Source organism: Coregonus clupeaformis, chromosome 17, assembly GCF_020615455.1.
Source record: "Coregonus clupeaformis isolate EN_2021a chromosome 17, ASM2061545v1, whole genome shotgun sequence".
Classification (NCBI taxonomy): Eukaryota; Metazoa; Chordata; class Actinopteri; order Salmoniformes; family Salmonidae; genus Coregonus; species Coregonus clupeaformis.
The window spans coordinates 26,017,490-26,041,813 of record NC_059208.1 but is presented as its reverse complement, the minus strand read 5'-3'; the positions used below and the strand labels follow the sequence as shown (position 1 = coordinate 26,041,813).

At 44.2% G+C, this 24,324-nt stretch overlaps 1 protein-coding gene across 1 annotated transcript; it reads left to right on the top strand.

The window, feature by feature from the left end:
* Nucleotides 1-645: 645 nt before the first annotated feature.
* LOC121542318 (tubulin polymerization-promoting protein-like) lies at nucleotides 646-22,454 on the top strand. The gene is made up of 5 exons (XM_041851718.2): nucleotides 646-795; nucleotides 9,620-9,733; nucleotides 11,434-11,778; nucleotides 20,637-20,790; nucleotides 21,174-22,454. The coding sequence occupies exons 2-5, from the start codon at nucleotides 9,687-9,689 to the stop codon at nucleotides 21,585-21,587; spliced, it is 960 nt and encodes a 319-aa protein (XP_041707652.2). The 5' UTR covers nucleotides 646-795; nucleotides 9,620-9,686; the 3' UTR covers nucleotides 21,588-22,454.
* The last annotated feature ends 1,870 nt before the right edge of the window (nucleotides 22,455-24,324 follow it).

Below are 24,324 nucleotides of genomic sequence, written 5' to 3'. Positions count from 1 at the left end.
GACACCTTATGCAAGCCCTGGTCAAAAGTAGTGCACTAAAGGGAATAGGGTGTAATTTGGGATGCAAGCAGCCTCTACTGTATCTTTGAGGGAAATCTTATTTCCCTAGAGAGAGAATCCCATTGGCCATGTGTTGACCAGCGACTCAAGACATCCTGTACTCGGACTAGAGCCAGGTTGCATTTCCTGGAAACTATTCTGATTTGTTTTTCTTTTCTAATCTTTTTATATACATACCATGGCCTTTGGTCCTTGGACCTCAGTGATGTGCTACTGCTTTCTCACTCTGCCTGTACTGGCTCTTTCTCATGGAAAACATTTCACTCAGAATATTTATTCTGAAGTATTACATTTTTGGATGGGAGTACAATTGATTGAATAGCAGCACCTAATTCAAATGAATGTACAATCACCTCATTGGCTGGTCTAACCTTTGATAGATGGTTTAGAAGTGCTCCGAATACTCCATACTGCAAAAGAGCACGACAGAACAGAGATTCCCACGGAACGGAAGGAATTCCCTTAACCTTTTATGGATAAAACAAAATAACGTTATCCATTGCCCATCACCTTCATGAGAATACTTTGACGTTTACACGAGTGGTAGGAGTGCTGCAGCCAATCAGTGGCCTGAATTTCTCCCCTCATTTCTTTAGCGGAGGCGAACAGCAGGCAGGCATTTGAGATCCTATGTAGCGGGAGAGTATAATGTTGCCAACGATCCTCGACGTGCAGTTATGATTTTGTGGAATTGACAACGAATAACAGTGGATTGGAGAAGGATTGAGATATCAGGTAAATGTGTTATTTACAGATGTGGTTAAATGTTTTTTGGCAAAATAACTGCTATTGATGTTGACAGTTTATTTGTTTTGGTGTGCGTTTATTTTGAAACTGACATATGGTCGGTTCAATGCGATTTTTTAAATATGCAAATTGATAGCTACTTTAATATAAATGTATTTCTATATTTCATTGCACACTAAATTATGTTGTGCATTATATGCAGAAAGTCGCTTGATTGTCAAATATGCTTTCGTTTTTCCCTCATTTGAACGCACTGGTCTTTTACGCCGTTTGGTTCTAGAATTATGCATTGCATAATGGTGTATCGTTTACTGAATTGTAGACGCTGTCAATAGTGTATACGCATATTCGATGTATTACCAGGTATTGCGTTATGCACTGGCAAGTGGCAATAGAAGAGTTGAGACTGCAGCCTGTGCATGGTCACAATAACAATGGTCACGTGCCACGGTGGACTATTCCAGAGACCACTACTTGAGCATGAATCTCTGCACATTTGCAAGTTTATGTAACCAATCTCGCGCAGGAAACATGCTCATACTGCATTATCCAACTTCTGTACTGTCAACTTAAACGAACCATAGCATAGCCTATATCGTTTGGTCTCTCGACGTTTTACATGTATTGTTACCTTCTCCCTTGTACGACATAGCTACTACCTCTACCAAGAGGTCGGGTCCTTTATGGCATAGGAGATCCTCTTGAAACTGTAGGGCAGATCCTTTGTATCAAACCCTGCTCTGGCTTCTAATGCATGATTGTTACATAATATAGCCTAGTCAGCCTAGAAGGGAAAATAGTTGAAGGAAGCCTGTTGGAATGATAATATTCTCATACAAACTACCCTAAGAATGCATGAAGCCCATTTACCCAGTTGTTCACCTCCTTGTGTATTCTGTTTATGTACTCTTTAGGTGCATGTCGATTCTATTGCATCAAAGATTCAACCAATATCTTGGCGCATGTCGATTCTATTGCATCAAAGATTCAACCAATATCTTGGCGCATGTCGATTCTATTGCATCAAAGATTCAACCAATATCTTGTAACATCATGATGACATGGTACTGTGGCTGATGATATGGTCATGTATGTTGATGGAAATGACAGATGCTTGGCCGGCAACACTACATGTGCTGGGCCCACATACAGTATCTAGTGTTTCACAGTCAGAGAGGATTTGCCAATCAGTCTTTGCTTGTCTCCAACTCAAGCAGTATATAAGTAAAGCAGTACAGTAATTCAAACGTAGACCTAATTGAAAACGTAGGTCAGATTTTACAAATAAATGGCCCAGTATTTTGTTCACAGCACTTCTGCTTTACGTGTGCGTTAGCCTTGTTTATCCCCATATGTTGTATTAGGTACGCATGAGGAGCGAATGCAGTCATTCACTGACTTTGCCCCAGATTTCTCTCTTGGCACATGGTTGCAGTGCACTCTGGTCCGAGAGTCACTGGATCCTGTCATAAACAATTACCCTCACAGGGTAAATTAGTATATTTTGTTGTTCAGTTAGTTCATATTCAGGACAGGGTGGTTATGAAAGGTTATGTTTTTGGGGAAAAAAACACATTATGAAAGTGCGTTGTCTGCATGGTCAGTGAAAAAAGCCAAAGGGGTGATCTAGTAATCTAAGCTTTAAGCCACTTCCTCTGGAGCACATGGACGATGTACCGCTGTCAGCGTGGGTTTGAATCCGGCCCAGTGCTCTTTAAGCATGCTCTCTCCTATCTTTCACGCCCATCCAACATGAAAAAACTCCCCACTCTTTTCCCCACAAAAATGTAAAAAGGCCAAAGAAATTCAGCTCTTGTAGTCCTCTCAAATCATTCAGGTAATTGTTGGTGTCACTGATGATGAATAATTAGAGGACACTGTCTGTATCTAATCAGCCCGCTGCATTTTGAAATGTTTTTAAACGTTTTTTTATTTTTTATGTTAAACTTTGCCTCTCCCAGCCGAGTGATATCAATGGAAAATGTGGTTACGGTTTCCACAATTGACTGGTGTGTACAGTAGTATGTCAAAAAGAACCCACGTTGTTCTGCATTCCTGTTGGAGTTTAACACCTTCCACTCAGTGCTATCAGATGAACAGGGTTGCATCCCAAATGGCACCCTATTCCCTATATAGTGCGCTACTTTTGACCAGAGCCCATGTAGTGTACTACATAGGGAATAGGGTACCATTTGAGCCACAGCCCAGGCCTCTCTCCATGTGAGAGGGGACAGACAGGACCACTGCTGCTCTCATTGGGATCATTCATCCATCGGGGTTGCATAAGGATCCTCTCTTTCATTACTCTGCCTTGTATCTTTATATGGCTTATTGTTATGACCACAATAAGGACTGAGCAGAGATAGCGTAACATATTGTTTCTGAAGCACAATACATTCGTGCCTGACACCGGAGAGGGGATGGAGGGAGGGAGGGAGGGATGGTGGGAGGGAGGGAGGGAGGGAGGGAGGGTGGGAAGGAGAGGAAGGCTAACATACAGTACACACTCCAGCCACAGAGAGAGAGAGAGAGAGAGAGAGAGGGAGAGAGAGGGAGAGAGAAAGAGAGAGAGGGAGAGAGAGAGAGAGGGAGAGAGCGAGCAAGAGAGAGACACAAAAACTCTAGTAATGGGGGAAGAAATCGATACAGTTACATTTCGTAATATTATTTTTAGACAACATTATATTGATATTTGACTCCAAGTATCTATTTGTAAAAAATATATACTTTTTTTTGCTACTGTAGGTAGCATTAGCTAGCGCTAGTTGGCTGTACCTGCACCAAAACTCCAGTATTTTTCCTTCATAGCTTGTTGTCCATCTTCTTCTTAAATAGTGAGCCAACATGTTTTCATCACTTTTATTTCCATGACTGATCAAAACTCATTTTCTCATGGCTCTCTCTTGTCTCTCTGCAGCAGACATATGGTGAGAAATATGTTTGGAACATCAAATCCCAATCAAATAGCAGTATAGAATCCCGATACGTATGTAATCATGAAAACGCAATACAAATCGTATCAGCACCTAAGTATGGTGATAATATCGTATTGTGAGGTCCCTGGCAATTCCCAGGCCTAACAAACTGCAGCAAGAGACACAGACAGACAACGGTGAGTGACTTCAGACCCATGGGGCAGTAGGGTGAAGATGTAATGCACTCTGGGATAGATGGATGGATGGAGGGGAGGGGGGTTACTGTGGACTCTGAGAGCTGCCTGCAACAGGGCTCTATAGTGCCGCCATTTTACTCGCATATGCAGCTAAATATTTTGCTGTGCAACCTGGAATTTTAACTTAGGAGCACCATTGCGCCTAGAAAAATGAAGGATTCTAGCTTTATTACCTCAAATATTTTTCATTGTGCTCCTAAATGTCTCTGTGTGCGCATACATTTTTCAACTTAGGAGCACACATGCTCAACGTAGAGCCCTGTGCAAGACTGGGTAACTAAGAGGGACACCATGGCAGACTGACTACCTGGACGTGGTAGAGAGGTTTACACAGGGAAGAGTTGTTGTCTGATTGGTGGACTCAGGTCAGTGGTTAGTGGTACAATGGTGGTTAAATGGCGGACTGGGACTCTGGGTGTTGGTGCTCTAGTGAAGACTGACAGACTCAGGATAGTGTATTTTAGCCTTCTGTCAATGTAGCCTGGGCCCAGATCTATGTTGCTTTATGTATGGGTTTGGCCATGCTAGTTAGAGCTGGGACCAGAATACTACATTATGATCTGGGATCTGGCTACCACATAATGATCTGGGACCAGGCTACCACATTATGATCTGGGACCAGGCTACCACATTATGATCTGGGAACAGGCTACCACATTATGATCTGGGACCAGGCTACCACATAATGATCTGGGAGCAGGCTACCACATAATGATCCGGGACCAGGCTACCACATTATGATGTGGGATCAGGCTACCACATTATGATCTGGGACCAGGCTACCACATTATGATCTGGGACCAGGCTACCACATTATGATCTGGGACCAGGCTACCACATTATGATCTGGGACCAGGCTACCACATTATGATCTGGGACCAGGCTACCACATTATGATCTGGGATCAGGCTACTACATTATGATCTGGGAACAGGCTACCACATTATGATCTGGGACCAGGCTACCACATTATGATGTGGGACCAGGATACCACATTATGATCTGGGACCAGGCTACCACATTATGATCTGGGACCAGGCTACCACATTATGATCTGGGACCAGGCTACCACATAATGATCTGGGAGCAGGCTACCACATTATGATCTGGGACCAGGCTACCACATTATGATCTGGGACCAGGCTACCACATTATGATCTGGGACCAGGCTACCAGGCGGTAGTCTATGGTAGACATGGCATGGTGGTCAGTTGGCAGACTAGGACAACCTGCATCCTAAATGGCACTCTATTCCCTTTATAGTGCACTACTTTTGACCAGAGCCATATAGGGAAAAGGGTGCCATTTGGGCTGCAGACTAGGTGTAGAACTGGGTAGACTAGGGGTGATGGTGGTATAGTGTCATACTAGGTGTAGAACTGGGTAGACTAGGGGTCATGGGGGCATTCTAGCACACACTCTGTTCTGATTGGCTGACAAGGCTGGCTGGGACTGATCTAGATGGAGAGCAGATTGGTTCACCACGGCATGCCCAGTCAGGGAGTGACACACAAACAGAAACATGCGCGCAGGCACTCATACGCATGCTTGAATGAACGAACACACGGGTTCGCGCTCACACACAAGCATGTACTCACGTTGCACAGCTCACACACACTCACTCACGCTCTCACACACACACCTCAAGTTGTTAAGTGTGTGGTATTCTCATAATGTTTACGATTGGCTGTGTCTGCTTATTGTCCTCTGCTGACTCTTCCCCCCCTCTTATGAACAGATAGAATGTTCTTACCATGGCGTGTTGTGTTGCTATTAATAACAGAGTTCAAAATGGGCCAATTTATATGGTAAAGCACTCATCTGTATGCAGCAACGCATGACCAGAAGGCGAGTATATGTAAGCATGCGGTCATCCAGTCACAGATTTGTCTCTTGAGATCTGGACTCAACCAAATGGCTTTTTTCCTTTGTAGTTGTCTACAAATATGGGACAGCAAACAGGCAGGCCTAAGAGAGAGAGAGAAGACGATACTACAGACTATCTGGCCAATGTGTCAGTATGGACTATACTCCATACTGTTGGGGGTTGTTATGCCTAGTGTCTGGTTAATGCCACGGTAATTAACCTTTCATATGCTGTAAATTAAATCCTCTATTAGATCCAAGCCACAGTTCATTTCTGACAGTTCTAATGTATGTAATATATTCTTCACTGTAATCCAATCATCAATAATATGATCATCCGATCATAACATGTTTACTAAAATGTAAGGTAAAATACTAATATCTTTAATAATATATTCTGTATTCACAGCCATGGACTAAATGAGACTTAAAGCTGCAATATGTAACTTTTTGGGTGAGCCGACCAAATTCACGTAGAAATGTGTGTTATAGATATGTCGTGCGCATTGAAAGCAAGTCTAAGGAGCTGTATATTTGTTCTATGTGAGCTATTTCTTTGCTTCCCATTCTTAACTTTCATTTTTGCGTCTTTTACTTTCGGTTTTGTACACCAGCTTCAAACAACTGAAAATACAATATTTTTGGTCATTGAGAAGATATTTCACAGCGGTTTAGATGGTACAATGATTCCCTACACTGTACATTGCTTGTTTTGTCACATAAACTGAAATGAGGTGAGCTATTAGAATTTTAGCAACCAGGAAATGGCGGAGTGATTTCTGCATATTGCACCTTAAAAATAGACACAATGCAGGGAAAAATGACCCACGTAAAAGTACCAAAATACTTTCTCTGCTTATATTTTACACACCATCCAGTCTTAATTGTTAACATGAGGGTTTTGTAGACTAAATTAACTCTTTGGGTGTTTCCCAAATGAAACCGTAGTCCCTATACAGTGCACTACTTTAGACCAGAGCCGAATAAGTAGTGCACTATATAGGGAATAGAGTGTCAATTAGGATGCAACCCCTCTCACTAGCCTCTCTATTAGCCTTAGTCTTGAACGTGATGGGTTTTTTAGGAGACTGTGGCTGTATAGGAGACTGTGGCTGTATAGGAGACTGTGGCTGTATAGGAGACTGTGGCTGTATAGGAGACTGTGGCTGTATAGGAGACTGTGGCTGTATAGGAGACTGTGACACTTGAACACTTGAGACTTCACTGACTATAAAACAAGAGAGTGAAAAGAGTCCTTTGTTCTAGATCGATTTTACTCGTCAGGGCACAAAGAGCACCACAGAGCACTCTATCGTAGGGACGAGGGTGTCACAGTAAATAAACAGCCTTCCCCAAACACAACTATGTACACAGAGGGAAGCCAAGTCTGTCTGTACATGTAGATGGTTCGAGAGGAAGTGGAGTGAATTTGCTGGGAAAGTCTTGTGTGGCAGGATGCAAGCTGAAACAAGATTGTGTGAAAGTTTCACACGGATCATCCAAGCTCCTGTACCAATAGCTGCTGTAAGTGTTGTGACATTGATCATATCACTGTTTTTATTCATTTGTGGAAGAGGGAAGCTGTTAAACTATTTATGTGTACTCTATAATACAGTTCTTTGTTTATTCCTGAAGTTGGGAGTTCAGTAGTTGAATGGTCGGCCAAGGGGTAACTGTTTAATGGCTTCAAGGGTAACTGTTTAAATACTTACCAAGTTAGAGTTATAAGTTAGAGCTATAACAGTTAACTAAACAACCCTGCATCTCTCCATGTCTGCGTCCCAAATGGCACCCTATTCCCTATGTAGTACACTACTTTTGACCAGAGCCCTATGGACACTGGTCAAAACAAAGTAATGCACCATATAGGGAATAGGGTGACATTTGGGACATAGCCTATGTTTGTTTTGGCCAGAGTCCTGGATGACCCATACCACCGCCCCAACCCCCGTAACACCAATGGTAGCACTCAGCGACGTCATCCACCATGTGTGGATGTGTGAAGAGACGGCCATGGGACTCAGAGCCAGACAGAGCTGTCACAGTGCTGTCACAATGGCTACCCAGTGTCCCCCGTTCTCAATGACATTATTGATAGACATTAATAATTGCTTGTTTTCCCTGTAAGAATGGACCCTGCAAAACATAATGCCCTTACACAGGGTCCATCTAGGGTTTTTCAGTATTTAGAGTTAATTTATGTGGTTGATTGTAGCTGTCTTGTAAACAAAACCCCTTCTTTGCCACCCATGGTGCCGTGTCACCCGTGTAGTACTGAAGGGGGCTGGGGGTGCATTGAATGACAGCAACTATCCACTCTTCACGCTCTATATTTGAGTGACAGTTGAAATCAGTTGGAGAAGAAATTTAACATTTAAATGTTATGAAATATAAAAGTTCTCTGTCTGTATTCCGGACCTCTAGATAGATAACAGAACTGCTCTCTGGGAGCAGTCAGAACTGACAAGCTGCGTGTGTGGGGGGGGGGGGACTTTGTTGGGGTGTACTTTGCCATGGCAAAATGGGTCCTGCGAGGCTGCTGAGTGGTTACTGTAGTTCACCATGGGAACGACTTGGTGAGCACAGTTCTTATTTACTTCAGTGGTACAACATTATCAGGAAGTCATCAGTATCTTCCAATAACACGGCTTTGTTGAAAATCTGATATCTGTCATTGGTTACTCTTTCAAATCTACCTTAGGTATTTCAATGAGACTTGTAACATGGAATCGTTTTAGTAAAATACCTGTGTGTGTCTTAGTCAATTTATTAATGCAGATGTGATCCAGGAATCAAAGGAAATGTCTTTGTGACGTGGTTAGCTAAATGCCGCTTGTCTTGCTGTGATGATGCCAATGATGTGTTTAAAGAGGAATCCTGCTCCTCAGACTGACTGAAAGCATCTGGAGAGAGAGTCTGTGTCCCAAATGGTCCCAAATGGCACCCTGTTCTATATAGAGCATTACTTTAGACCAGAGCCCTGGTCAAAAGTAGTACACTAATTAGGGAATAGGGTGTCATTTGGGACACAAGCAGAGAATGATTGTTGTAAAACAAGCCCTTAACAGGAGAGGGGCTCGGCTACAGCCAGACTTTAAAAAGGAAGGCAGTCAGGTTTTATCAGTTGGATTGAAGAAATGAGAAACGTGAGGTAAGAGCTGTGGCAGGGCATAAGGTTGTTATCTATTAGGGTCTTAACTAGAACATATGATGTTGTCTCTGAACAATACAGTATGTATTTGTTTTAAATCTAAACTATAAGTATTTAGGTTAAACTATAAGGTGTTATTCGTATTGCCATGCTATTACTAGTTTAGTGCTTTGGATTTGGTGCCAAGTACATAATGAAACATGTTGACTTACGTTCCAAATGGCACCCTATTCCCTATGTAGTGCACTACTTTTGACCAGAGCCCTATGGGTAAGTAGTGTCATATATAGCGAATAGGATGCCATTTGGGATGCAATTGTTATCACTGGATGAGTCATAAATATCTTGACAGTAGAAGGAGGGTGATTTAATAAGCCTGAAGGCCTCACACGGTGAAAGTGGGAGCACCCATAGTTCCGCACTTTGCACTTTGCTTTCAGACTTTGAAGAACAATGGGCTGTCACTTTTTCCACTTTCATTCTTGTCCACACACACACACATACATACACACACACATACACACACACACACACACACACACACACACACACACACACACACAGAAATAGAAAGAGTGAAACTGAACATCACAGTCACAATGTTCATTGAATCTTTTCCACAGCACAAAGAAACTAAGAGAATCACCTACTCCAAGCAGTGTAGAGGGGGAAACCAACTACAGCAGCGCCATGGCTGACCCAATCAAGCTGGCTGACCCAAAGCTGGCTGAACTAAGGTAAGTAGTCACGGATGTCTCTGAATATGCTGTTGTATCAACATCAATTCTCAACATTTCTTAAATCAGTCTGCCTCTCTCTAAACTGTTCTATGACCTCACGCGCAAAGTAAAACACAGCGGTTTGAAACAGTAGAAATACTACCAGTGTGTGTGCACGTGAAAGCGTGTGTGTGTGTGTGTGTGCGTGCGTGTGTGTGTCTGCCGGCCTGCCTGACTGTGCGTCTGCTCTCCTGGCACTACCATGGCTCTGCTCTTGAATTCCAGAGATAATAACGTCACCTCTGTGCCAGAACACTTACGACATCTGCCCATTCACAGTCATCCTGGGCCAGGCAACACACCACTGACAACTAGCTAAGCTAAAGATCTGGCTCCAGCCTCCAACTAGCACACTAAGCTAACTTGCGGTGAGAGAGAGAACCAGATCCAAAGCAACAAGCTGATCCTTGGGTTAGAGACAGTGCTTTTTCACAGGGGAACAAGAGGACCCAAGGCATCCACTACAGCTGTCTATACAGCTGCCCTAACATCATCCCCAGGCTAAGCCTGTGTCCAAAATGGGACCCTGTTCCCTACATAGTGCATTTACCAGGGTCTGATGAACAAGATTACAGCTGCTCCTACAGTCATCTCCTAAACCTACAGTCATCTCCTTAACCTACAGTCATCTCCTTAACCTACAGTCATCTCCTTAACCTACAGTCAGGATCACAACATGATGCAGCAGAGATGAGAATTCCCCTTTTCTGCCACCCCAGAGCTGTTATTATGTCCCACTCCACCTGTACTAACACAGTGGTTTAAAACAGCAGACACAGAGCTGTTATTAGGTCCCACTCCACCTGTACTAACACAGTGGTTTAAAACAGGAGACACAGAGCTGTTATTATGTCCCACTCCACCTGTACTAACACAGTGGTTTAAAACAGCAGACACAGAGCTGTTATTATGTCCCACTCCACCTGTACTAACACAGTGGTTTAAAACAGCAGACACAGAGCTGTTATTATGTCCCACTCCACCTGTACTAACACAGTGGTTTAAAACAGGAGACACAGAGCTGTTATTAGGTCCCACTCCACATGTACTAACACAGTGGTTTAAAACAGGAGACACAGAGCTGTTATTAGGTCCCACTCCACCTGTACTAACACAGTGGTTTAAATCAGGAGACACAGAGCTGTTATTAGGTCCCACTCCACCTGTACTAACACAGTGGTTTAAAACAGCAGACACAGAGCTGTTATTAGGTCCCACTCCACCTATACTAACACAGTGGTTTAAAACAGCAGACACAGAGCTGTTATTATGTCCCACTCCACCTATACTAACACAGTGGTTTAAAACAGCAGACACAGAGCTGTTATTAGGTCCCACTCCACCTGTACTAACACAGTGGTTTAAAACAGCAGACACAGAGCTGTTATTAGGTCCCACTCCACCTGTACTAACACAGTGGTTTAAAACAGCAGACACAGAGCTGTTATTAGGTCCCACTCCACCTGTACTACACAGAGCTGTTATTAGGTACCACTCCACCTGTACTAACACAGTGGTTTAAAACAGGAGACACAGAGCTAATATTATGTCCCACATACTTAACTCATGTACAGTATGTCAATCTGTTTGACATAGACAGGAAGACCAACCTTCTTGTCTCTTCAGCTAATAATGTCTTTCTCTTTCCTCCTCCTCAGAGACAGTATGGCAGATTTTAAAGTGCAGACGGCCAAGCACCCCAACCCTCCAATCTCCTCCACTCCCCTGCGGCCGCCCAGCGAACAGCAGTCCAAGGACCGGGCCTCCAAGAGGCTTTCCTCCGAGTCCAACGGCACCAGCGAGGGTGGGGCAGGGTCGCGGACGCCCGTGGAGATAACTGCACTGGAGGAGTCGTTCCGGCGGTTCGCCATCCACGGCGACACGCGCGCAACAGGAAAGGACATGCATGGCAAGAACTGGTCCAAGCTGTGCAAGGACTGCGGTGTCATCGACGGAAAAACTGTCACTCTCACGGACGTGGATATCGTCTTCACTAAAGTCAAGTAAGGAAAGCTTTTCTAGTAGGTTCTGTCCCAAATGGCGTAGTAGAAATCTTGCAGGCCAAATGGCACTCCATTCCCTAAATAGTGCACTACTTTTGACCAGAGCCTTATGGGCACTGGTCAAAAGTAGTGCACTTGGAAGGGATTAGGGTGCCATTTGAAACGCAGACTACTACTGTGAACTCTGACTTGTCCTTATTGGGGAGAGGAGAGGAGAGAGGAGCGGAGAGGAGGAGAGAGGAAGAGAGAGGAGAGGAGGAGAGAGGAGAGGAGAGGAGAGGAGAGGGAGAGGAGAGGGAGAGGAGAGGAGAGGAGAGGAGAGGAGAGGAGAGGAGAGGAGAGGAGAGGGAGAGGAGAGGAGAGGAGGAGGAGAGGGAGAGGAGAGGAGAGGAGAGGAGAGGAGAGGGAGAGGAGAGGAGGAGAGAGCAGGAGAGGGTAGAGGAGGAGAGGGTAGAGGAGGAGAGAGGAGAGGAGAGGAGGAGAGGGTAGAGGAGGAGAGGGTAGAGGAGAGGAGGATAGAGGAGGAGAGAGAGGAGGAGAGAGGAGAGGAGGAGAGAGGAGGAGAGGGTAGAGGAGAGAGTAGGAGAGGAGAGGAGGAGAGGAGGAGGAGAGGGTAGAGGAGAGAGTAGAGGAGAGGAGAGGAGAGGAGGAGAGAGGAGGAGAGGGTAGAAGGCGTTATCATCCTTTCTGTTTCTTTCATCCTCCTTGTAATGGTGAACTGCATTTCGTTGAATCAACTGTTGTCTCAGTATAAAGGGATGTCTGGTAGAGCTCCAGTAGTAGGATCCTCCTGTTATATACACTGCTAAAAAAAATAAAGGGAACACTTAAACAACACAATGTAACTCCAAGTCAATCACACTTCTGTGAAATCAAACTGTCCACTTAGGAAGCAACACTGATTGACAATAAATTTCACATGCTGTTGTGCAAATGGAATAGACAACAGGTGGAAATTATAGGCAATTAGCAAGACACCCCCAATAAAGAAGTGGTTCTGATCTGGCTGATGTTTTGGTCACTTTTGAATGCTGGCGGTGCTTTCACTCTAGTGGTAGCATGAGACGGAGTCTACAACCCACACAAGTGGCTCAGGTAGTGCAGCTCATCCAGGATGGCACATCAATGCGAGCTGTGGCAAGAAGGTTTGCTGTGTCTGTCAGCGTAGTGTCCAGAGCATGGAGGCGCTACCAGGAGACAGGCCAGTACATCAGGAGACGTGGAGGAGGCCGTAGGAGGGCAACAACCCAGCAGCAGGACTGCTACCTCCGCCTTTGTGCAAGGAGGAGCAGGAGGAGCACTGCCAGAGCCCTGCAAAATGACCTCCAGCAGGCCACAAATGTGCATGTGTCTGCTCAAACGGTCAGAAACAGACTCCATGAGGGTGGTATGAGGGCCCGACGTCCACAGGTGGGGGTTGTGCTTACAGCCCAACACCGTGCAGGACGTTTGGCATTTGCCAGAGAACACCAAGATTGGCAAATTCGCCACTGGCGCCCTGTGCTCTTCACAGATGAAAGCAGGTTCACACTGAGCACATGTGACAGACGTGACAGAGTCTGGAGACGCTGTGGAGAACGTTCTGCTGCCTGCAACATCCTCCAGCATGACCGGTTTGGCGGTGGGTCAGTCATGGTGTGGGGTGGCATTTCTTTGGGGGGCCTCCATGTGCTCGCCAGAGGTAGCCTGACTGCCATTAGGTACCGAGATGAGATCCTCAGACCCCTTGTGAGACCATATGCTGGTGCAGTTGGCCCTGGGTTCCTCCTAATGCAAGACAATGCTAGACCTCATGTGGCTGGAGTGTGTCAGCAGTTCCTGCAAGAGGAAGGCATTGATGCTATGGACTGGCCCGCCCGTTCCCCAGACCTGAATCCAATTGAGCACATCTGGGACATCATGTCTCGCTCCATCCACCAACGCCACATTGCACCACAGACTGTCCAGGAGTTGGCGGATGCTTTAGTCCAGGTCTGGGAGGAGATCCCTCAGGAGACCATCCACCACCTCATCAGGAGCATGCCCAGGCGTTGTAGGGAGGTCATACAGGCACGTGGAGGCCACACACACTACTGAGCCTCATTTTGACTTGTTTTAAGGACATTACATCAAAGTTGGATCAGCCTGTAGTGTGGTTTTCCACTTTAATTTTGAGGGTGACTCCAAATCCAGACCTCCATGGGTTGATACATTTGATTTCCATTGATCATTTTTGTGGGATTTTGTTGTCAGCACATTCAGCTATGTAAAGAAAATAGTATTTAATAAGATTATTTCATTCATTCAGATCTAGGATGTGTTATTTTAGTGTTCCCTTAATTTTTTTGAGCAGTGTAATAGTTATGTAAAGCAGACAGATACAGAGAGCTAGTAGCATGGATGGTTTGACCTGGGACTGTTTTCAAATGGGAAAAAGGATGCCAGTATCTAGATCAAGCTCAATTACAATTTGCTGATAGATGGACTTGGAATTTGAATTACACATACTAACAACTGCTTCACGCCAATATGACATGTCAGTGTTTATTGATATAAAATTAGCAGCATTGGGACAGATATATATGACATTCATAGGTAGGTTCTGTATCCATAGGATACTATCCTACATTTCTATATTATATTCATGGGACTTTCTTTCCTTTTATACAGCATATTAATAGAAAACAGTATTTCATATGGTATTCCATAATTTGGAATGGAATACCATATGAAATACTGTTTTCTATGAATATGCTGTATAAAAGGAAAGAAAGTCTCACTCTATATAGGCTCCCAACAGTTGAATGGGAAAACCTAACAAGCAACATTAAACTTTCAGCAACACCGGGTCCTAAGAATATACTGACATTCTATCTGAAAGATATATTCTAGAATCCAGATCCACATGCAGTAACATTCATAGAATTAGAATGAATAGAACAGGAACTCCCATTCAGGTCGGGAGGTTTCAATCCCTTCTACTCATTCTGTTACTATGGTAATATTCCATCAGCTCTCCCCATGCTATTTCATCCTGTGGGGGGTTGTTGCCCTCAGTAACAGTCATGTTGTGGGGGGTTGTTGCCCTCAGTAACAGTCATGTTGTGGAGGGTTGTTGCCCTCAGTAACAGTCATGTTGTGGGGGTTGTTGCCCTCAGTAACAGTCATGTTGTGGGGGGTTGTTACCCTCAGTAACAGTCATGTTGTGGGGGGTTGTTGCCCTCAGTAACAGTCATGTTGTGGGGTGTTGTTGCCCTCAGTAACAGTCATGTTGTGGGGGGTTGTTGCCCTCAGTAACAGTCATGTTGTGGGGGGTTGTTGTCCTCAGTAGCAGTCATGTTGTGGGGGGTTGTTGCCCTCAGTAACAGTCATGCTGTGGGGTGTTGTTGCCCTCAGTAACAGTCATGTTGTGGGGGGTTGTTGCCCTCAGTAACAGTCATGTTGTGGGGGGTTGTTGCCCTCAGTAACAGTCATGTTGTGGGGGGTTGTTGTCCTCAGTATCAGTCATCTTGTGGGGGGTTGTTGCCCTCAGTAACAGTCATGTTGTGGGGGGTTGTTGCCCTCAGTAACAGTCCGGGGGCAGGTTTGTTCACTCTGCTGTTTCCCCAGATGTATGATGTAGTCATCATCCTCTACTGCCACACGGTCGAGGTCATTTATAATAGTATGCAATGACCTCACCTGACTGAACAGTGTTTGTTGTGGGGTTCTGTGTTCGTATGTTCTTTGTTGGGTATTGAATGGTTAAGATGCTTTGAAAGGCATGGGGGTGTATATATATATATATATATATATATATATATATATATATACAGTGGGGAAAAAATGTATTTAGTCAGCCACCAATTGTGCAAGTTCTCCCACTTAAAAAGATGAGAGAGGCCTGTAATTTTCATCATAGGTACACGTCAACTATGACAGACAAAATGAGATTTTTTTTTCAGAAAATCACATTGTAGGATTTTTAATGAATTTATTTGCAAATTATGGTGGAAAATAAGTATTTGGTCAATAACAAAAGTTTCTCAATACTTTGTTATATACCCTTTGTTGGCAATGACACAGGTCAAACGTTTTCTGTAAGTCTTCACAAGGTTTTTACACACTGTTGCTGGTATTTTGGCCCATTCCTCCATGCAGATCTCCTCTAGAGCAGTGATGTTTTGGGGCTGTCGCTGGGCAACACGGACATTCAACTCCCTCCAAAGATTTTCTATGGGGTTGAGATCTGGAGACTGGCTAGGCCACTCCAGGACCTTGAAATGCTTCTTACGAAGCCATTCCTTCGTTGCCCGGGCGGTGTGTTTGGGATCATTGTCATGCTGAAAGACCCAGCCACGTTTCATCTTCAATGCCCTTGCTGATGGAAGGAGGTTTTCACTCAAAATCTCACGATACATGGCCCCATTCATTCTTTCCTTTACACGGATCAGTCGTCCTGGTCCCTTTGCAGAAAAACAGCCCCAAAGCATGATGTTTCCACCCCCATGCTTCACAGTAGGTATGGTGTTCTTTGGATGCAACTCAGCATTCTTTGTCCTCCAAACACGACGAGTTGAGTTTTTACCAAAAAGTTCTATTTTGGTTTCATCTGACCATATGACATTCTCCCAATCCTCTTCTGGATCATCCAAATGCACTCTAGCAAACTTCAGACGGGCCTGGACATGTACTGGCTTAAGCAGGGGGACACGTCTGGCACTGCAGGATTTGAGTCTCTGGCAGCGTAGTGTGTTACTGATGGTAGGCTTTGTTACTTTGGTCCCAGCTCTCTGCAGGTCATTCACTAGGTCCCCCCGTGTGGTTCTGGGATTTTTGTGATCATTTTGACCCCACGGGGTGAGATCTTGCGTGGAGCCCCAGATCGAGGGAGATTATCAGTGGTCTTGTATGTCTTCCATTTCCTAATAATTGCTCCCACAGTTGATTTCTTCAAACCAAGCTGCTTACCTATTGCAGATTCAGTCTTCCCAGCCTGGTGCAGGTCTACAATTTTGTTTCTAGTGTCCTTTGACAGCTCTTTGGTCTGGCCCATAGTGGAGTTTGGAGTGTGACTGTTTGAGGTTGTGGACAGGTGTCTTTTATACTGATAACAAGTTCAAACAGGTGCCATTAATACAGGTAACGAGTGGAGGACAGAGGAGCCTCTTAAAGAAGAAGTTACAGGTCTGTGAGAGCCAGAAATCTTGCTTGTTTGTAGGTGACCAAATACTTATTTTCCACCATAATTTGCAAATAAATTCATTAAAAATCCTACAATGTGATTTTCTGGATTTATTTCTCCTCAATTTGTCTGTCATAGTTGACGTGTACCTATGATGAAAATTACAGGCCTCTGTCATCTTTTTAAGTGGGAGAACTTGCACAATTGGTGGCTGACTAAATACTTTTTCCCCCACTGTATATATATATATATATATAGAGAGAGAGAGAGCGAGAGAGAGAAGAGTTTTGTGGGGGAAGGGATGTGTTTTAAGCTGTTTCTGACTTGAGGCATGAGCAGAGCTGAGCTGGGGAGGCGTGCGTGCCATCGTGCCAGAGATGATGCAGATAGTGCCTTTCTTTTAATCAGAGAGTCAGAGCTCACATAAACAATTCAATGGCTTTATGGCCACTGTCTGATGACTATATGGCTGAGTAAATCCACATTTATTCAGGGTGGAGATCGTCTACTGTACCACTGGGTTTCTGTGCCATGCTATAGACTATGTAATGAGGCTCTATTGTCATGCCATTTCATGCCAGTGATGATCCTCCCCTCTCACTGACTAGCCAACCAGGAGCATTTCGTTTTATTCTGTACGTAAAGCCGAGACACTCCATTTAGTATGATATGTTACATTTCGTATGGTATTTATTATTTGTGGATGTCCATCACCCATTTCATATGATACACTACAGTACATGACCAAAAGTATGTGGACACCTGCTCATCGAACATCTCATTCTAAAATCATGGGCATTAATATGGAGTTGGTCCCACAATTGCTGCTATAATGGCCTCCACTCTTCTGGGAAGGCTTTCCACTAGATGTTGGAACATTGCTGCGGGGACTTGCTTCCATTCAGCCACAAGTGCATTAGTGAGGTCGGGCACTGATGTTGGGCGATTAGGCCTGGCTCACAGTCGTCGTTCCAATTCATCCCAAAGGTGTTGGATGGGGTTGAGGTCAGGGCTCTGTGTAGGCCAGTCAAGTTCTTCCACGCCGATCTCGACAAACCATTTCTGTATGGACCTCGCTTTGTGCTAGGGGGCATTGTCATGCTGAAACAGGAAAGGGCCTTCCCCAAACTGTTGCCACAAAGTTGGAAGCACAGAATCGTCTAGAATGTAATTGTATGCTGTAGCATTAAGATTTCCCTTCACTGGAACTAAGGGGCCTAGCCCGAACCATGAAAAACAGCCCAGACCATTATCCCTCCTCCACCAAACTTTACAGTTGGCACTATGCATTGGGGCAGGTAGTGTTCTCCTGGCATCCGCCAAACCCAGATTTGTCCGTCGGACTGTCAGATGGTGAAGCTTTACACCACTCCAGCCGACGCTTGGCATTGCGCATGGTGATCTTAGGCTTGTGTGCAGCTGCTCCGCCATGGAAACCCATTTCATGAAGCGCCCGACGAACAGTTATTGTGCTGACGTTGCTTCCAGAGGCAGTTTGGAACTCATTAGTGAGTGTTGCAACCGAAGACAGATGATTTTTACGCTCTACCCACTTCAGCACTTGGCGGTCCCATTGTGTTAGCTTATGTGGCCTACCACTTCGCAGCTGAGCCGTTGTTGCTCCTAGACGTTTCCACTTCACAATAACAGCGCTTACAGTTGACCGGGGCAGTTCTAGCAGGCGGTGCCACAGTGAAAGTCACTGAGCTCTTCAGTACGGGCCATTCTACTGCCAATGTTTGTCTATGGAGATTGCATGGCTGTGTGCTTGATTTTATACACCTGTCAGCAATGGGTGTGGCTGAAATATCCAAATCCACTCATTTGAAGGGGTGTCCACAGTATGTTACGAATTACAATTTGTATTATATGTTACGAATTTGCAAAATGTACAATATGTTACAGAATTCACAATTTTCGAAACGTATGATATGCTACGAATTCTAGATAGGTGGCTAACGTTAGCTAGCTGGTTAACGTTAGCTAGGCTAGGGGTTAGGGTTAATGTTAGGGTTAAGTTTAGGAGTTAGGATAAAGGGTTAAGGTTAGGGTTAGGGGAAGAGTTAGCTAACACACTAAGTAGTTGAAAAGTAGCAAAAAAGTAGTAAGTAGTTGAAAAGTTGCTAATTAGCTAAAATGCTAAAGTTGTTCGTGATGAGATTTGAACTCGCAACATTTGGGTTACTAGACGTTCACGTTATACACCCACCCATCTACCCCAACCAACCACCCTACTTTCATTTTTGCCTTAAATAATCATCTGTCTTATGTAACCATACCAAACGAATTTGAGGGTCCCGGATTTACATTTACTATGTTACGTCTAGTCTATGAGACCAGGCTGGACTAGCTGTAGTTCAGCACTATGGTGTCTACTGCCTACCCCAACCCTACTGTGGTGAGCCAGGCAGCTGGCTAGATATTTTATTTTCACATTTTATTTTTTCAGTAAAAACATAAGAAAGTAAAAAATTAAGTCCCATCCCATCTTTAACATGGATTCAAAACGATAGCCGCAGTCTAGAACCGAAAGGCTTACCAATCGGCTAGCCACTCATTGTCAATTGAATGATATGTCCCAACCAGCCTCCACCACAGATCCAGGGCTGTATGTGTCAAGCTTCTCAGTGTAGGTCCCCCCTGTCCTTATTTATCGTGATCTAAAAGGCAAAACCGATCCTAAATCAGCACTCCTACGCTTGGTACAAACTGTTAGATATTTGTGATCCCGATAAACGCTCCTGAAAGGGTCATTTAATGGGTTTCCAGAAGACACAGAGCTGTCCTCCTCCTCTCCTCAGACGTGCCAGCTGGAAGTCCTATGTCCCATCTGACATTAGACAGCATGGAACAGGCATGGAGGAATGGAGCTCTGAACTGTTCAACACTGATGGATGGCCCAAACAAAAATCTGTCACTGAAGGAGTCAAATTAATAATAAACCTCAAACAGGCCTGTTTACTGTAGCTTGTTGCTATGACAGCAGGTTACCCGGGGAGACTGTTTGGCTTTATAGGCTTTTGTTTAGCAGATTTATCACCACAGCAATGGTTGTTTGTGTTTGTGTTACTATGCACGACGACGTCTGAACGGAGAAGCAGAATGGTGTATAGTCATATTAAACAGCCGTACGCATGGCCCCTCGGTGGGGTGGATGTGATTGGTTGAGCTATAATAACACCTGACATCATGTTGATGACTACTAGGCTGTATCCCAAATGGACCCTGGTCGAAAGTAGTGCACCATATAGGGAATAGGGTGCCATTTGGGACGTAGCCCTAGTAGAAAGCAGAACATGGAACACCAGAAAATCTAAAAACCCTTGTCGCAGAGAAGTTCACTTTCACACATAAACACATCGTCTGTCTCTGTCAAGGTAGTGCCGAAGACGCTTCTCCCTGTGTTTATCTGTAGAACACACCATTACACAGCAGGGCCATCATTCTCCTTTGAAGCTCTCAAACTGTGATGAGGGGCATTCAAATGACAAGCCAAATCATGTCTCGAATGGCACCCTATACCCTTTATAGTGCACTACTTTTGATCAGGGCACTATATAGGGAAAAGGGTGTCATCATATTTATGATGTGACACGAAGACAGAGGTCAATGTCAACAGCAGCAGAATTCTCTCACTGAATTCCACAGACTCTTCACTCTGTGACATCTGTAGTTTGGCATTTCTAAGTGGCTGGTTGGTTGTTTTACATTTCAGGAAGAAATCCTGTCGCACCATCACGTTTGACGAGTTCAAGGCAGCGGTGGGAGAGCTGGCCAGAAAGAGATTCAAGGAGAAAACGGGAGAGGAGGCGGAGGGGGAGGTCTTTAGGATGATTGAGGGGAAAAAACCTGTCATTAAAGGAGTCACGGTAAGGTCCCAAAGCAGCAGGAAATGACACCCAATAGTACTGACTTTAGATAGGAATTAATACAGTATATAGATATGCTACAGACCAATATGAGTTTGTCCGAGCCAGAACGGCCCATAGGGCCCATTCTGTAGCGTGATGCAGCTTGAGGCACCAGTACCAGTACATCCCCTGGATAGGATGCTAGTGTCCACTGTGATGTGTATATAGAAACAACTGCTGGGTATGACTCCGGGATGCGTCCCAAATGGCACTCTAATCCCTTTATAGTGCACTACTTTTGACCAGGGCCCACAGGGTGCCATTTGGGACGCATTCTCAGAACAAACTCAAATCATTATCGTGCATGACCTTTTTTTATGTGACTTTCTTTCTGTCCACAGAGAGCGGTGGCTTCTCCGACCGTGTCTCGTCTGACGGACACCACCAAGTTCACTGGGTCACACAGGGAGCGCTTTGACGGGAGTGGCCGTGGGAAGGGGAAGGCAGGTCGCGTGGACATGGTGGACACATCCGGGTATGTCGCAGGATACAAACACCATGGGTCATATGAGAAGAAAGTCACCAAGCCCGCCGGGCCCCCTGGAGCCGGGCCCCCTGGAGCCAGGCCCCCTGGAGGAGGGCCACCTGGAGCCAGGCCCCCTGGAGGAGGGCCACCTGGAGCCGGAAACCCTGGAGGAGGGCCACCTGGAGCCAGGCCCCCTGGAGGAGAGCCCCCTGGAGCCAGGCCCCCTGGAGGAGAGCCCCCTGGAGCCAGGCCCCCTGGAGGAGGGCACCCTGGAGCCAAACAAGTGTGAGGACAGTAGGAAAGAAACAAACAAACAGAAACCTAAGACCAACTACTAGGATAATACTTTTCTAAAGAAAGAACTCCATGAAAGCACAACAAAAATATAGGATTTCATATTTTCCCAGCCATCTTGTGTTTTCATTTTGCGCGTGGGATGTTTTGAGTTCCTCTCTTTCTGTGATGTGTGAGAACTGGAAAACTGTTTACATCTATTTTTACATAGCTATCAGCAGCTGGTACATTCCAAACAGATAGCAAGTTACTGCCAAACGTTAAAATGAACCCACCAACCAACAAGGGAAACCAACTGCTTTGCTCTGTATTTTTGAAACCTCTTTACTGTGATAGGGCCTTAACATATTTATTATAAGCACTATGAATAACACGATGCCAAGAAAAACTAAGAGAAGAGGGAAGAAAGGGTTCGCCAAATTGTTTAACAAAATTGCACTTTGCTATGGAAAGGCTATAGCTTCTTTTGCTATATTTAGTTGAAGAAATGCATCCTTAATTTCATACTTTTTTTATAGTTAGATTTAATGTTTATTGGCGTAAATTGGTGAAGTAGATATACTGATAGTTTGTTAGATTGATCATACCATCTTCAATATCAACGATCTGCCTTTCCTCTGGTCAATGAAGTCTGCTGTATGAGTCTTCATTTACTGTCTAGCTGTCTGTCTGTTCTCCTTTATAGTTCATCATAGTTTACACATATTGATGACTACATAGTTTGCCGTTCAGTTGTTCTTAAAATAACTCAACCTTGAACAGGATATGTAGAAGTTCTGTGTCTTCTTGTCTTTAGATACATACAGTACCAGTCAAAAGTTTGGACACACCTGCTCATTCAAGGGTTTTTCTTTATTTTTACTATTTTTTACATTGTAGAATAATAGTGAAGACATCAAAACTATGAAATAACACTTATGGAATCATGCAGCTCTGGATAAGAGCGTCTGCTAAATGACTAAAATGTAAATGTAAATATAGTAACCAAAAAAGTGTTAAACAAATCAAAATATATTTGATATTCTTCAAATAGCCACCCTTTGCCTTGATAATACCTTTGCACACTCTTGGCATTCTCTTAACCAGCTTCACCTGGAATGCTTTTCCAACAGTCTTTGAAGGAGTTCCCACATATTCTGAGCACTTGTTGGCTGCTTTTCCTTCACTCTGCCGTCCGACTCATCCCAAACCATCTCAATTGGGTTGACGTCGGGGGATTGTGGAAGCCAGGTCATCTGATGCAGCACTCCATCACTCTCCTTCTTGTTAAAATAGCCCTTACACAGCTTGGAAGTGTGTTGGGTCATTGTCCTGTTGAAAAACAAATGATAGTCCCACTAAGCCCAAACCAGATGGGATTGGCATATCGCTGCAGAATGCTGTGGTAGCTATGCTGGTTAAGTGTGCCTTGAATTCTAAATAAATCACAGACAGTGTCACCAGCAAAGCACCCCCACATAATAACACCTCCTCCTCCATGCTTTACGGTGGGAACTACACATGCGGAGATCGTCCGTTCACCCACACCGCGTCTCACAAAGACACGGCGGTTGGAACCAAAAATCTCCAATTTGGACTCCAGACCAAAGGACACATTTCCACCGGTCTAATGTCCATTGTTTGTATTTCTTGGCCCAACAGGTCTCTTCTTCTTATTGGTGTCCTTTAGTAGTGGTTTCTTTGCAGCAATTCGACCATGAAGGCCTGATTCACACAGACCCCTCTGAACAGTTGATGTTGAGATGTGTCTGTTACTTGAACTCTGTGAAGCATTTATTTGGGCTGCAATTTCTGAGGCTGGTAACTCTAATGAACGTATTCTCTGCAGCAGAGGTAACTCTGGGTCTTCCATTCCTGTGGCGGTCCTCATGAGAGCCAGTTTCATCATAGCACTTGATGTTTTTTTGCGACTGCACTTGAAGAAACGTTCAAAGTTCTTGAAACTTTCCAGATTGACATGTCTTAAAGTAATGATGGACTGTCATTTCTCTTTTCTTATTTGAGTTGTTCTTGCCATAATATGGACTTGGTCTTTTACCAAATAGGGCTGTCTTCTGTATACCCCCCCTACTTTGTCACAACACAACTGATTGGCTCAAACGCATTAAGAAGGAAATAAATTCCACAAATTAACTTTTAAGAAGGCACACCTGTTAATTGAAATGCATTCCAGGTGACTACCTCATGAAGCTGGTTGAGAGAATGCCAAGAGTGTGCAAAACTGTCATCAAGGCAAAGGGTGGCTATTTGAAGAATCTCAAATATAAAAAATATTTTGATTTGTTTAACACTTTTGTGGTTACTGCATGATTCCATAAGTGTTATTTAATAGTTTTGATGTCTTCACTAATATTCTTCAACGTAAAAATAGTAAAAATAATGAAAAAACCCTTGAATGAGTAAGTGTGTCCAAACTTTTGACCAGTAGTGTATATCATTTGAATGATAATAACATTTTATTTTAGTTCATTCTACTGTCAGATATCAAGTTTGTTATCTATGAGTCAACTTCCCTTTCTTGTGCATCTTGCTTTTATTAATGTTCTGTGACGTTATATCGGTACTGTACCATATGTATTTACAACACAAGGAGAAGAATGATGCTCAGAATTATTTGATATCCTAAGGCCACGTCTTATCTTGTTCATTCTGAAACCCTCATCAATTATTTACACCCAACATATTAAATAAGATAATAGGTCCATGACCCTGAAATTATTATCTCTAATCAT